A 16,339-nucleotide genomic window follows, 5' to 3' on the forward strand; every position below is an offset into this window, starting at 1 on the left:
TTTGTTTTATATATTTGTATGTGAGCTGCTGGCGGGTAGTGGCAGGTCTGACTGAACTTAAATGGTTGATAGATCCAGGTATCAACTGAAAATGTACCATATTTGTGCCAATATGACACCTGATTTACATTTGGTCACCTTTTTAAAATGTATCAAAATATATTTTGAATGTAGTCTTAAAGGGACTATTTGTAACTTTCAGAAATGCTTGTTAACAGCGACACCTGTGGCCATGAAATCAACGAAAGTCAGCGTCGGGCTCGCGCTTGCTCGCTCTAAATATACCTGAACGAGCATCACTCAAAACAGTGAGGCGACACACGTCAGCTAAAACCACAATATCACTCTATATTTCAGCGGCTTGGCAGTAATGTTAGCTGACCAGACGAAGGTCTCTCCATGAACATGATTTAGATCTGATCCTAGTGTTGGCTTTCCCTGCCTAAGTGCAGGCTGAAGCAGCGGCGCTCTGCAGCGTGTCTCCCTGCTCTCTCTGCCCGCAGCCGGAGAGAGCAGAGGAGACACCGGCACCCGGTCGGTAACGAGAAGACAACGTAAATCTCTGTAGAGCTCCGTCACTTCACAAGACACGGAAAACCTCTGTTGGTCTGGAGGAGCTGCAGCAGTTATTTCTGCACAAACGTCCCCTGTGCATTCACTAGATATTCTCAGAGCTAAACTAACTCTTCTGCAGTGTGTAGTGAACGCGCGTTCACGTCTAGAAGTGGAGCGAGCTGAGCTGTCTGAGTGAAGGCGAGCAGGCAGAGGAGGAGGGTACAGCAGCTACACGCGAACGCGCATATGCGAGCGAGCATGTGTGACAACCCGCTACATTTATGCGCGTACAAAGTTACAAATAGTCCCTTTAACACACAGCTGTACAAAAAAAAGTGCCCACATAAAAAAACTGTCTAAAATCTGCAACATTATTATTTAAAAAAAAAAGAAATAATTAATCAACCAATAAGTACATAAAACTAAAATATATCAAAACATTAAATGCCAACTTTTGGTACTTGACAGTTTGATATTTGAGATGCTACAGACACATTTTTGGGTAACGTAAATTTCATGGTAATTAGGTGATAATTAGCAAGTAACCTATTTGAAATTTCTTTGGAATTACTGTCAAATTACTCTAATATTTACCTCAAAATGTATCGAAAATTACTTTATTATTAACATTATTTAATTATATTTCCCAGTAGCTGGTAATTTATTTCATACATTTCCAGGAAAAGAATACAAAGTTAATTGATATGCTTTATTTCCATGTCTGCTGATAAATAGATAATAATGAGCAAATAACTTATTTGAAATTTCTTAAAAAAACTCCCTGAATCATGACATCAGCTACCAGGTTACATTTGTGTAGACAATAAGTCACACAATGGTGAGATCTGGGCCTGATCAGAAGTGTCTTCTATTAGTTTTGGTTTTCCACCTCCGACGAAGAGCAGCACACCGCCACCTCTCAATCCTAAGGGCCCTATTTCAACCATTATATGCTATTTTAGCATATAATCATTACATAATGTTTATAATAAAGTAATGTTCGATACATTTTGAGGTAAATATTGGGATAATTTGGCAGTAATTCCAAAGAAATTTCAAATAGCGTACTTGCTAATTATCACCTAATTACCATGAATTTGCGGACCTTTAAAATGAAGTGTTACCTATTTTTATTCTGAACGTTCGGAGGATATGACTCTTCAGGGTGTGGTCGTGAATATGTGTGTATGTATGTAAAAGCCATGACTCAGTATCTGTGACCTTGATACCAGCCTCACTGGAGTTCCTGCACTATGTTTCAACTAAAATGTCTCCCACACACACACACTCACTTGCACTGCTAAAGTGACCCGGGAGGGGGGGGGGAGTGTGGCCGGCAGAATGTGGACTATGTTGGTAAAAATAGCTCTGACCATCACTAAAATACTCCCAGGCTTAAACTAGGCCTGGACATTATTCCTTTAGGAAACCGAGGGACGACACAGAGAGACAAAGACACACACTGAGATTTAAGTCTTCCAGGAAAGCCTCGCATTTTGGCAGCGTCCCCGAGTTCAAATTTGTCTGTTTTACTTAGAGCAGGAAAGAACCTTTTACAGTAAACACATCCCAAAATTAGGAGCTCTGAAAAATGTTTGCTTTCCCATCAAACCGGCTGGTACGGAAGACAAATTGAGCACAGCGAGATAATTTTAGTGCAGTAAGAGAACATAACAAAAGGTCATGTTGGCTCCGATAAAGGATCTTTTTCTGTTGTTTAGAAACGGGAGGATGAATATACATAAATTACATTGTTAAGCGCAGAGCGATTGGTTCACATGGACACACAAAATGCTGCCAAACTGGACATTTTTAGACAATGCTTCTAGCAACAGGTAATTAAGTGAAACAGTCTCCTGGCAACAAGATGTTCCCTGTGGCACTAAAGCAAACAGCGCTGAGGCAACTTCCGGCTTGTTTTAAAAGTTGTTGCTGCATTAATAGCCTTGTAGATAAATCATAATAAGAGGGAAAGGGGAACTGAAGATGAACCGGCTGAGAGAAAGTGGAGCACAACCCCTGCTGGGCACATATAGCGACATTAAAAAAACAAGATAAGCAAGAGGAGAGGATAAGAAAGGAATGAGGAGGGAGATAAATGTGCCAAAGAAAGAGAGGAAAAGAGAGAGGGCATCTAATGTGTGTTTATGCATATGACAGATACCAACCATATGCCTGCGAGTGTGAACAAAAAGTGTGTATTTGTTCTCAAAGAGGAGGGAGATGAAAGCAGATATAGCAGCTCTACTTCAACTAGCCCAGGGTTGTGGTACATGCAACACCAACGTAGTGTTGCAGCGTATTGTTAAGAGTTGCAAAAATGATCTATAAATACAGATTGTCCTCAGGCCACAGCACAGCCAAACAGAAGTTAACTTCAGTAAAGTGGAGGCCGGCTGTTATCTGTGGGCTGACGGGGAGCTAATATGTCAGAAAGCTCTGGTGGAAACAAACGCCTGCTGCTTCTGTTTGGTCAGTTTAATATGTTTTCATTGTGCGCTCCGCACAAACTGTTGTTTGCTGTGATTTTTTTTTTTGTGTGTGTTGTTGTAGCGTTCCTCCTACGAAACATTACACCCACTGTGTTCACTGTGACGGGCCACTTCACACCTACTGCTCACTTTTGTGTGATTCTGTTCATTCATCTGTGTGGAGGACGAGTGCAGGTTATTTTATTCTGCAACTACAATCTATTTTACAAGTGGCAAGTGTTTTTTGAACTTTAAGAAAACGGTAGAAAAAAGACAATATTACCTAAAAAACAAAGGACAAAGCTAAGTGAACTTCAATTTCTTTAGTCGATTAGTCGTTTTTTTATGCTTTTTTTCCAGAGGTATCTTCACAACACCTTTCCTACGACCCTCTTTATTTATTTTTAAATTTATTTATGTAATTTATTTATTTTGTACTTATTAAATTATTTTGTATTTTGTATTTATTTTTATTTCTTGTCCATTATCTGATTTCAAATACTTTTTCTCTCTTATTTAATTTTAGTTTTCTAGTTATTTACTTTTCTTAATTAGTTAATTTACTATTTTATTTTATTATTTTTTTTAATATTTTTTTATTATTTTTCCCTATCATGTGACCAATACCAACATGGGGAGGAGGGTGGGTGGTGGGATAGGGGGAACGGATGGTCCATTTTCAGTTTTCTATTTCATGTTAAGGACAATGTGTTATGTTCTACATTTGTTAAGATGACTTTTGCTTGGTCTATATAAAAAAAAACAATAAAAAAAGATTTTAAAGAAAAAAGTCAAAGCGTCCAAACATGAAACCTGTCTTACCTGCGTATGCGTGGAGGTTTTGGAGGCGGTGTGTCCCATCTCTCGTCGTCTGACTGTTGAGTGGCTTTATCGGGACTGCTTTCATCCTGGACAATTTACACACAAACAAAAACACACACACACTTTTGAGTTTAATGTGTAACACATACGCAGAGAGCCAGAGCTGCTACACTGCTCAGCTCGGCCACAAAGTAAAAAGAAATTGCAGTGGGGAAATGTCAAAGATATGTTTGAGGCAGTTTAGAAACAGTATCTCCATTACATCATTTGTCCCCCAGAGAGCACTGTTTATGTTTCAACTGTAAAATGTCACGCAATGAAATTGAGTTTGACCTGTTCTCATGGGCGAAATGGCTTTTTATTACATAAAAGTAGCCTTTCATCTGGCTATGTTGCAGTGTGTGCCAAATTGCTAGCCAATATTGTTCAAATTTTCACACAGCCTGGTGGCTCTCTAACATGTTATTACTCAGGCCACATTAGTACATTTCTCTTAAAGGTGCTAAATGCGAGATTGGGAGCATTTCTATTGCCTCCGCACGGCTCTCAACATGGCGACAGCTGAGCCGGCGGCTCGTTGCCGTGGCTAGAAGGTAACAGGGAAATTGCGAAACTGTCGTGAGATGTTTAAGGTTAGACATTGACATTGAATGGTTGAGGTTAGGATAGGTTGTCGTGCAGTGAGTCCTTCCGCGACGACGCCACTGTTCAGGACAGCATTATTAAAGCACCTCTTTTCCTCTAGCTACTCCCTACTATCTCTTTCTTCTCTCCTACATGTTTCTGGAGCAGAGGCAGGAAGTTGCTACAGAATTGCTTCACTGAAGAAGCTCTCCTTCTCCTCCTCCTCCTCCCGACTAATCTTCTCTCTCTTCCTCCTCTCCTCTCCTCTCTTCTCTTCTCTTCCCCCCGTGACTCATTAATTTGACTCCCTCTCCACTCCGATAATAAGAAGATGACGAGACAACTTCAGTTGACAGAGGGGCAAATCAGGTCACTTCAGCTCTCCGCATCTGTGTGACCGCTTCTGAGGAACTAGCTTGAAGAAAAGAGAGGCTCTGATCTCATTTGGCTGTATTGTCCATGCGTGTTGTGAAGAATCAATCTGGTAGCTCCTACAAACAATGGCGGCTGCGTGTGAGCAGAAAAACGTGTGTGGGATGTGTGTATGTGTAGGCTTATTGTTCGTACTGCCATTGAGAGCACCTATGTGGGTGTTTTAGTCACTAACAATGGCTGACTGGACATGAGTCAATGTGTGTGTATGGACTGAGTCAGTGCAGCACTCTGATAGTGTTTAGTGTGTGTGTGAGTACAGTGTGCGCTGTTGGACTTGCAACTTTGTAAGATAATGACAAGGTTATAATGAGCGGCAACAAAGTTGTACTGGAGTTGTTGTCTTCCTCCATAAACACACACGCCTACTGTTAACAAATGATTAATAGAACAAACTTTAAAACAAGTAGTAAAAGTGTTGAGATACTGAACATACACTTTAGAGATACTGAAAGACTTTAGGTAACAGTTTAGAAAGTGTGTCAGTGAGTCTTTTTCTAATGTAAACATGGTTGCGTGCGTCCCTGTGACCGTCTCTTGCAAGGGTCTCCCTTTCCCAACGGATGCGTGTCTATTCTCAGCCTCAGAGTGCATTATGGGAGAGAGGGCTGATGTCATCAGAGCTTCCGAAGCAGGAAGTCAACCCCTGGATCGCCGCCAATGCACTCTCTCATCGTCTCTCTGTGTCCTCCTCTGTCTTTAGCTCTGTCAGTCAGGCACACTGTCTCATTGATGCTTCAGTCCTCTGGCTTTCATCTTCACATATCTACATAACAGTGCAGCGGCGCTACTAGTTTAACTACATTTTCCAGTAGCAGTGGGGTAGAGTAGCTATTTCTACAATCAAGTAATCTTTTCAGAAGAGAGACATTAATTTGTTCACTAAGTAGCAGGGAATCACAAGCAAATTCTACAGCATTAGGGGTGGGGGAAAAATTCGATACAGCATAGTATTATTTTGCGTGGCAATATTGTTTCGATACACAGACGTCAAGTATCGATCTTTTATCATATAAACTATTAGCCTCTTAACAATCCGACGGCCCCCAGTGGGCCAGGCCGCTAGTCTGTCTTTCAGAGGTTGTAGCAGACTCAGTCTTAAATCTAGAGTGAAGATACTGGTATCATATGAAACTAGGAAATAAGTAATTGATTGGTACCAACCATGTCATGTTAGCTTGTTGGGAATAACGCAAAATAACGTTCCAAATTTAAGCTAAATTTTGGCGAGGAAAAACTGGCATTGACATTTTCAAATGTCCCTTGACCTCTGACCTCAAGATATGTGAATGAAAACTCTGAGATGTACAGAGTGAAAACTGTATCTCATTAGATAAAACAGATGTTAACAAGCTGCAGAATTTGCAGTTGAAAAAAGGTAATAAATCCCAAAATATCTTATCGCAATACTAAATGTTTACAATCACAATAAGATCGTATTGTGACTTAAGTATCGTGATAATATCATATTGTTGAGCCTCTGGTGATTCCTACCCCTATACAGCAATCTTTTTAGATTAAAAAGCTTAGAAATGATTGAACTTCTGCTCTTACACCCTCATTTTATGTTTCAGGAGAGAATCAATAAAACTGATTGTTTTGACAGTACGCAGCAGAGAGGGAGAGATCGGTCCCAAAAGAAGCAGGGTGGGAGCTGGTCTGGTGCCGGCCCTCCACTCCGTTCCATTTTGTCAATAAAAGACTTAAAGAGGACCTGTTATGCTTTTGTGCTTTTTCCCTTTCCTTTAGTGTGTTATATAGTGTTTTGTGCATGTAAAAGGTCTGCCAAGTTACAAAGCCCAAAGTCCACCCCAAAGGGGGAGAAACACTGCTCCTGAACTGCCTGAAAGGCCTCGCTTAAAGTCCCGCTTTTTCCTTCTGTAACGTGGTGATGTACCCAAGTAACATATTTGCATAATACCTGCCTAGCGGCTAGTTTGGCAAACCCTCAAATAAAGATTTTGGTGAGGTAGGAGCTGAAACAAAGCGTTTCAGACAGAGGGTGAAAAGAGGTGCTGCAGCACAGCTGGTATGAGAAAAATAAAGTGTTTTTTGAAAATTAAAGCATGTAAACATGTTCCAGTAGAAATACAAGTATGTTGCTGGCAATAAGCACAATAGGTCCTCTTTAACAGTAATACACTAATAATGCATTTTGAATCATATAAATCAACATTAGATGTTTCTTGTAACACTTCAACTGAAATAGCTTCAGTATGTTAAGCTACTTTCTCTGAGTAGCTTACCGTGTGTCTTTCAGTAAAAGTGAAGTGTTTCTGTAGCTTAACTACTCCCAATGAAGAGCAGCTCATTAGTCTCAAAGAAGCTTCCCCGAGTCTGCTACATAATGATGTGGGATGATGGATGGGAGCTGTGGATCACTGATCAACTACAGATTCATTTGTCTGTCACCTGCTATGTTCCAACACCAGGTTTAAAAAAATTTATTCATTACAGCACTGCACTTAAAGATAAGATAAGACACTGAGGACGAATATGCTATTTTTGTCACATGAGTAAACTTTTTGGTTTGGTTGCACTTCTATTGCAATGGGAGGAGGAACAGGGTCAAGTAAGGACACTTTGTATGGTGTGGGTGTGTGTTTGGGTGCAATGGAGGATAGTGTGAAGTAAATTAGAAAGAGGGCAGTGGTGACTGACAGAGCAGCTCTTTTTTAAATAGGTCTAACTGTATGCAGTCCTCTGAGACTACCCTATAGAGGAGAGATCTCGCTTTTTGGCACAAACTTTTTTCTCTCTCAGTGTTAAGAGCAAAGTTTTGTGAAGGCCTCTCTTCCCTCTCCTCTATTCCTCCTACCCTCTCTCCCTCCCCTGTGACTAATTATTTGTGTGTGGTTTTTTTTTTTCCCACTCCGAGTGTGTTACTCAGCGACATCCTGTCTTTCTTTAACACCAGACAGCGTGCACAATATGTGTGTTTCTTGTGTGTCATACCATGCCGTCGTGTATCTGCGTGTTGGTCGGGCTCTCCAGTAGCTGCAGCTGTTTATCAAAGAGCTGGGCGATCGCTCTGTGAACTAACTCGTACTGCTCCTAGAGAGACAAAGACAAAAGAAACAAGAGACAAAGACGTAATGAGGTGAAGGAGAAGAGAGAGGGTTTCAGCAAATCAATATAAAAGCAAAAACATTCTCATGTCTGTACTCAAAAAACATCCATTTACAAGGCTACGGAATACAACCTGTGTGAAAACAATAGAAAGACCTTCACTGATGCACACCGATTTAATCTCATTACTCTCCCGGTGAGGCAGTAAGTGTATTGCACTGCTTTTTCAGAAATTACATTACAGTTACCGGCTTCCAGCGGTCTCTATCAAGGCGGTTCTATCATTTATCTAACAGGGCTCATTTTCCCTCCTAATGTCGGGACGTGTGTGTGGGAGGGGACACCATAAATAAGGGTACAAAACGAAAGAGCACGCTGGGTGCTTTGTTAAGTCGAGACTCATTATTTTGAGTGCATGCTACTTAAAAGATACAAATATGACTGGAAAATGTTAAGTGATGTCCAGCTGAGAATCGTCTGTCCACTCCACAAGAAACATGCAAACACACCGATGTCAAAACTGTGGTGAAGCAACTTCAAACAGTTACAAATAATGGTGGGAATGTGTTGACCTCTGCTACAAGGGTTAAGGTCCTTTTTCAACCAGGTGTGCAGCAGGTAACACAGCAATGAAGAGACTTGACATGTAATGGAGGAAACGCTGCTGTAACTGTCACTCAGACTAATTCTGAACGATATAAAGGGATGTCATTAAAACCTTGAAGGGTAACTTCAGTATTTTTCAACCTGGACCCTATTTCCCCATGTTTTTGTGTCTTTAAGTGACTAATGATGACAACAAATTTTCGGGCTGCAATATGGTGCTATTGGGGCAAGCTGGCACCGTCGTTTACGTCCAATAAAAGTGCTTGTTTCGGACATGACTGGCTCCGATTGTTATTATAAGTGTCTGACAACATTATGGAAAGAGACTCGCTCAAGGTGAAGTGGACGGTGGAATAGTGGAATACATCCATGGAGGAAACGGTCAGAGTTTGTTGTGTTGGAGTACAGAGAGTGTAGCTTAGTGTTATCGAAAAGATTTTCAATGTCATGGCTGAATATTTAGATGACTTCGACAATGTGGATGAGGTCTTTGAATTCGATGGCAGCCCGTATTTATTTGAGCCAGAGTATACGGACATGCAGATTTTACAATGACACTTCTCCGTGAGTGGGACTTGGACAATAACAAACAGCAAAAGGTAAGAAAATGTTTCATTTCTCTGTAGGGTCCTTTCCATAATGTTGTCAGACACCTATAATAACAATCTGAGCCTGTCAGTGGCAAAAACAAGCACTTTTAGAGGACGCAACATTACATTGACGCTGCTCACTTGACCTCGCAGCTGCGTTCTCCCTCAATACTATATTAGTCACTTAGACACAAAAACATGGGAAAATAGGGTCCAAGTTGAAAAATAGAGAAGTTGCCCTTTAAGAGAGTAATACCTTAATAATTATGACTTTTTCTAATTTCACAAATACATAATGCAGCTAGATGTGGAATGCCTTTTATGCAGTATATGTGACATCTTTACAGGTTTAGTGTTGCTTAAACCTAACCAGATTTGCCACCTCTGGGGGCAGGAACTTAATGTCTATTCATTTGACAACTAGGTAAATATCACAAAATGTTGACCTCAGCTCCCAGGTTCCTTGTGGAAAGGCATGGAAAATCTGGCTGCAGCAACACTTTTGGCTTTTAGCTATACACATTAACATCAAACACTAGTGAGCAATTTTTATATTTTCTGTATATTACTCCCAACAACTTTGTATTAAATGTTGCATTTCAGTTAACTGAAATAGACCTCAGAGCAGTACATTTAATTTAATTTTGACCATTCAATTTCAATTTCAGTTTTTTTATTTTACTTTTATTAATTATTTTCCCAGGCAATTAAAAAAGGTTTCAGTTTATATATGATATCATATTTTTCGTTTTAGTTTCAGTTTTAGTTTACTATAATAACCCTGGTATGAATGCGAAACACCATTCTGTGTGTGTTTTTGTTTTTAAGAACAAACCTTGGTCTGAACAGCAGAGTGTCGTTGCGTCCTCATCTCTTGGATCAACCGAAAAACATTAAAATCTTCTGGTATTTTCTTTAAAAAGAACACGACACAACACAAGGGGTTAATTCTCACTTGAATCTTAACATAACAACTAGTGTGTCAGAAGTGTGTTTACTTTGACAGGTACGTTTTAGGTATGTGTAGGAGTGTGTGTGTTTGTTTACATACCCCAGCTTTAAGGAGGTTCCATGTGTAGTCGATAGCACAGATAGCACCCGTCCTCCCACAGCCTGCACTGTACAGTCACATTAAGACAGATTAGATTCAACAGAAGAGGAACATCGTAAACATACATCCAGTAAAAACACACTCCTCACGAACACCACATGTATGAACGTTTGTATGTAACAACACCTCGCCCAGACAGGATGGAGACAGGAGCTAAAGATTACGTGGCATCACGTCTGACACATGAAATCATTAAACTTTATCTCATGCTGTCAGGGAGCCTCTGCTACTCTAACAAGCACAGTTTCTCCACACACACACGCACACACACATACAGTACACTGCACATCGACCTACACAAGGCATCTTTACAGACGCAGCTTTAAGTCCTGCTGTGTAACAGAGGAACCAGGAAATGTCCTCCGGCTGCTCATTATAGCTGATTACACACACATGGAGAGTGTGTATGTGCGTGTGTATACCCACACATTTGTGTGCAGCAGTGGACTTAAACCTATAACCTCATGAATCAGTGTGCTTTCATTCTTGTTGACTACTTCCCCATTTTAAGTTGTTTATTGGTAGAAATGGTGCAGTCATCTTTGAGACAGCTTTGTCATGATTGTATCATTGCCTACAGCAATCTTAACTAATCACTATAGCTGTAATAACATTCTCAACAAGATAACATCGAGTGAAACAATGCAATGTTAAATAGTCGACCAAATCTACATCATATAGACCGTTTCAGTTTTAAACATTCCAAATGGGTCCCAGTTTATTTCCTGTTGCAGTGTACGGTTGCGTCCCAGATTCCATACAAACATGCTATTTAGTATGCTACAACAGTATGTGAGGTATTTTAGGATGTCTGAAACCTTAGTATGTAACCAGTAGTACATGAATTGCAAACTATTTCTGGTGAAATATTATAGTATGCAACACTGGACACTACGGCTGCATAAATATCCCACAATGCAATGCGGTAGTGACAACAATGTTCATAACGCTGACGGACAGCTCTGTAACGTCAATAACACTTCAATTTAAGTGTAAGTATAAGCCGCTGCTGCTATAATTATAATTCTTACAGTCTTTGATGTACTCATTTTTTTTTTTAAATATATACATATCATCTGTCGCTGTCAATATAAATCCTACATGCTGTATATAGACATGTACATAATCATCCAGTCCATGTATATTCATTCAGTATTATTTCTTTGCACTATTTGTATTGTTTATACTTAAAGAACCCTTGACTTGCACATCAAAGTTTATATTTTATTTTAATTTTATTATATACAGTATACTTAAATATGTATATATACACCTATTTTTCCACTACTTGTCCTTGTCCCTAGATTTTTTTATTCTATTTCTGGGTAAGTACGCTTAGAGAGACGCACAAAATCGGAGTCAAATTCCTTTTATGTATGCACGTTAGTTCAGACTTTGTGTGATTCTGACAAATCATCGTTTTGTTTGGTCACATGAGGTTGGTAAGGGGTTACCATGGTTACGCGTCTCCAACCGTCAAGGGGTCTCTCAGGAAGTCACGACGTAAAATACTGCTCAGTGCGTCCGAAGAGATACATACTTCTGTTTATTCACACTACTATATACTAGTATAAGTATGTTGAACGATAGTACACCTGTTGGGTATGTAGGGCATAGTGTGCGATTTCGGACGAAGCCAGGAAGTAAACATGGACCCAAGCTGTTGCCGAGCAATGCAATTCTGTTGAAGCGGTCTATATCAGTTGAAAATGATATAAGATAAAAAATAATAACAATAATAAAATTAGTTTTTGCCAGGAGTAAATGTGTATTTGTATGTCGGCCGGGTACAGCCGGTACTGCAGCATTTCTCTGCGGTGTTGAAACTTGATTTGAAAAACACACAAACTATTGCCGGCCACCTGTTGCACATTCTTACTGCCTCCACACAGAAAACCACTGGCCATCTCATGAATCATTCAATTCTATTCGAGAGCACAAGTAAGAACAAAAAAATGTGAGTCTTAAACTAGAACCAGCGATGCCAGTGTGAGGTATCGTTTTATGCATATACTGTATATTGCATACAGCACTGTGTCTGTTTCATCACTTGATCTCGGTCTCTTTTTTAAATGTTGCCTTAGTTACAGTACTTGCATACAAGGGTGGATTTGTGCTGGTGTCTCTGCACAGCACGTACTGTACCTACCTGCAGTGCACACATATAGGAACATCATCATTCTCCTGGTATTCTCTCATTAGTCCGATCATATCCAGTATGGAGTCGAACGACGAGGGGACGTCGTGATCCGGCCAGTTCATATAATGGAACTGCGTTAGCCTCCGGGTTTCCTGCAGGGAGACATACGCAGGAATATTTTTAAGAGGGTCGGTGGAAGGTCGGCGAATTGATTCATCGGGCCAAGAGGAGAAAGTGAATGAGTGGGCGATACTTTAATATTAGCATTTATTAACTTTCAGTGGAGCTATACAGTGATAATATGAATAAATTTGTTCATAAGTTACTTGTCATCATGGACAATGTCTCCCACCCACTCCGTGATGTGCTGGTCAAACACAGGAGTATATCCCAGTGCAAGACTCAGTCCATCGAGATGCACCACAGAGCGCCACAGGAAGTCATTCCTGCCTGTGGCCATCAAACTTTACATCTCCTCTCTCTGAGTGTCACACACTCTGAGTCAATAGACTGGATCTGGACTTATTTCACCCGTCAGTTGCTACATACAGTACTGACTGAATTTGTGCAGTAATTCAACAGTGCAATATTTTGTCATTAAAACTCATATTTAACACACTTAATAGATCCCACTTATCAGCATTTTGTATTCACTTATTTGCACTGTGGTTATATGTTACATATTGCATGTCTTAATGCAAATATTTGTACAATTTTTTTTTATCTATCTATAATATTTCTTATCTCATTTCTTATTTTATTATTAGCATTATGACATAATTTACATGTTACATACTCCTTTATTTCTATTTTCTAACATTTCTTTTTGTTTATATAAAAGCAACTGTAACGCCCCAATTTCCGCCAGGGGATCAATAACGTATTTCTGATTCTGATTTGTGTCCTTTTTGCAAAATGTTGTTGCCCAAATGAATCCCTTTTGATTATTTTTATGTGATTTTGCATACATTTGCCATCATGTGAGATACATCAATATTAAACTTTCAATATTGCAATATTGATTTTTGACTGTAAGGACTGGCAATGGCAAAACAAAACAACAACAAGTTTTAGGAAAATGCTTTTATCACTAAAATAAAGGTTAAACAAGTCAGAGAACTTACATTCTCATTCTCCACCGTTAAAGTCCTGATAAAGTAGTCGGTTCTGGCCTGCTCCGACTCCTAGAAAAACCGAGACAGAGGGAGAACATTTACATAAACCTTGACTAAAGCGGTCATTAGAACAAAATGTGAGAAATGCAGTGAGTCCAGAACAACAAACCCCCCTCTTTCCTCTCCTTACACACACACACACAGCTGTGATATTAGAGATTTGTCTACTCACACAGGAGATTCTGAACGGGCCAAAACTCATGGGCTCCTCCCCGAGCAGCGGGAAATACCGCTCACACTTTTTCTAACCGGGGGAGAACAGGAGTTAGCTTTGGCTGAGAACAAAATACCAGACAAATACCACAGCTTCCTGTGCACACACACTCTCTGGCTTGAAATAAACAATTAACGTGACATGTGGAACGTTGACATTTACAGAAAAACAAGGGCTAAATACATAGATACTCTATATACCTACATGTGCAAAACAGACATTTGTAGAGGCATATGCTAATTATTTGAGATAAACAGTCACACTTTATTATTAGTTCAGTGAACGTCTTGGGCTTTAGCGACCTCTCATTCTCTCTATTCACATACACAAATATACAGCAGCCGCAGGCAAGAAAAACACGTGAAATAATAGATATACTTTCACCAAGGCTAAACAATCCTGTTATTGTATATGTTGGACTAAAGAATCAAGGAAAAATTAATTCTACTTTAGATTTTCTAAGAGACAAACAGACCGATGGGACCGAAAACATGCTGTAACCTTGGTGGAGATAATAAAACACAGATGTATGTACACAGGGTCTGAAATTACTTCTTTTTTTTCACTGCCTGCCACTGTGGTAGGTAAGTATTTTTTTTTTTATCTGCCACTCAGAAATGTTATCTGCCACTTTTGAAATCTCTTCGGCTAAATGAAGGAATCACATTTTAGATCTGATGACATTCAATGTTCGATATATTTTACATAAAAAACATTATATATTTGCATAAAAACACAATTCAAACGATTATGATTATTTAAATATTTGCTTTGATTAAAAAAAAAAAAAATCTGCGTCATTATGCATGCGTAACTGTCGGAAAGCATCGAAGAGGAATCGGTAGTCACGGAGGCATGAGATGCCAAGGAATCGGACAACTAGGAAACAGGTTCTCAACGGGAGAACTAGCGTCTCCCTGTCCCTTTCCCTGTCTGCCAAAGTGGCGGGTGGCCTGACTATTTCACCCGCCACTGCCAACAATTTACCTGCATTTGGCGGGTGTTGGGTGCTAATTTCAGACGCTGCATGCACTGACACAAACATACACGAAGAGGGATCAAATATCACGCCCTTACCCTTCCCATCTCAAACTCTCGACAAGCCATCACGATAACCTGCAGAGACACAAAACAGGAAGGATTCCAATCAATATTTTCACTTACAGCTAAATCTTTCAAAAATATTCATTCCTGTATGTTCTATTGATGTAATGCTGTAGTTGCCAGACACCCAGAGGAGCACCCTGCAGAATATGAGAGCAGCTTCATTTTGAGAATCGACCGTTGGATATTTTACATTCCTACAGCAGCAGCAGTGCAGACTTCAGATCATTTTTGATCATAACGTTTCACTCTTACATCTATATCTCACATCATCCTCTTTGATCCTACAGGAGTAATTATCACTGCTGCAACCTCCAGCATTTCAGACTACTGCTTAAACCTCATCACAGCTCCCTCCCTTTTCTGTCCATCTGGTTCAAGCATAAGCACTCCCCATCTGCCTGACAACATTATTAAATATTTATCTCAATTACTTTAATTATCACATCCACTTTCGCACTAAGTAACAGCTTTCTGTTCCTATTCAGTTAACATTTAAGTTGACACACGTGGACTCTGACATCTTAAAGGAATACTTCACCCACAAAATGACCATTTGTATATATATTCATGAAGAAAACTTGCTTTTTCTCGCATGCTTCCACAGTGAACAAAAAAATCAAAGAACAGAGGAAAGTCGTGATGAATTGAAGTAAATGGGGGCCATGTTTAAACAACAGCGACTTCCCAAACACTTGTATCTTCGTAAAACCTAAAGGCCCTGACACACCAAGCCGACAGTCGGCTGTCAGACAGTTTGGGTCCATCAGTGAAGGTCCGTCGACCTAGTTTTTGCGGTATGTCCCGCACCGTCGGCTCTAGTCGGCCCGTGTCTGTTCCTTTTGGACGATTCAGCATGTTGAATCGGCGGCGCCGCCTTTCGGTGAGAGAAATCCCTCTGATTGGCTGTTCAGCTTAAGCGAATCAGTGCACGAGAAGAGAAACGGAAGTGAGGAAAGTAAGCCAACGAGTAAAATTCAAGAGGAAAAACGCAGAAGGCTCTTTTCATTTTTCAGCAAACGCCGCTTTGTTTCATGTACGTATCATAGCAACGGCTTGTATATTATCCGCCGTCCTCGGTTTTCCGGTTTCCCTTTTTGAATGACAAATACCGACTACAGCTACCTGCTGGTGTTGAGAGTAATTTCCTCTTAGGCAGACGCTGAACGTACATGCTAGTTGGCAGTCGGCTGTTGTCTTTGAGGTGTGTCCGAATGCAACTTTTTGGCCATGAAAAAATCAACATGAGGCGACTAAAGGGTCAGCCTTCGTCGCTGCTAGTTCTTTGATGTCGGGTTGATGTGTCTGGGCCTCTACTATTTAAAACACTTCCGCATAAACAGTCTCACTCTTACGCAGGCACGCTAAGTGTTTTAAATAGTATGATTTTTTAGCAAAGATGCATGTGTTTGGGAAGTAGTGAGCA

General features: G+C 40.1%; 1 protein-coding gene across 4 annotated transcripts in view; it reads right to left on the reverse strand.

The window, feature by feature from the left end:
* Nucleotides 1–16,339, reverse strand: part of ptpn12 (protein tyrosine phosphatase non-receptor type 12) — a 59,534-nt gene that overhangs the window by 17,984 nt on the left and 25,211 nt on the right. For all 4 annotated transcript variants that reach the window (XM_074625275.1, XM_074625276.1, XM_074625273.1 and 1 more), the window contains exons 5-12: nucleotides 14,887–14,925; nucleotides 13,768–13,839; nucleotides 13,545–13,604; nucleotides 12,430–12,572; nucleotides 10,221–10,287; nucleotides 10,005–10,082; nucleotides 7,860–7,958; nucleotides 3,849–3,934 (exon numbers count right to left, since the gene is read on the reverse strand). In XM_074625275.1, the coding sequence (XP_074481376.1) occupies nucleotides 3,849–3,934; nucleotides 7,860–7,958; nucleotides 10,005–10,082; nucleotides 10,221–10,287; nucleotides 12,430–12,572; nucleotides 13,545–13,604; nucleotides 13,768–13,839; nucleotides 14,887–14,925 (644 nt within the window). The remainder of the gene's footprint in view (nucleotides 1–3,848; nucleotides 3,935–7,859; nucleotides 7,959–10,004; nucleotides 10,083–10,220; nucleotides 10,288–12,429; nucleotides 12,573–13,544; nucleotides 13,605–13,767; nucleotides 13,840–14,886; nucleotides 14,926–16,339) is intronic.

Source organism: Sebastes fasciatus, chromosome 23 (assembly GCF_043250625.1).
Source record: "Sebastes fasciatus isolate fSebFas1 chromosome 23, fSebFas1.pri, whole genome shotgun sequence".
Classification (NCBI taxonomy): domain Eukaryota; kingdom Metazoa; phylum Chordata; class Actinopteri; order Perciformes; family Sebastidae; genus Sebastes; species Sebastes fasciatus.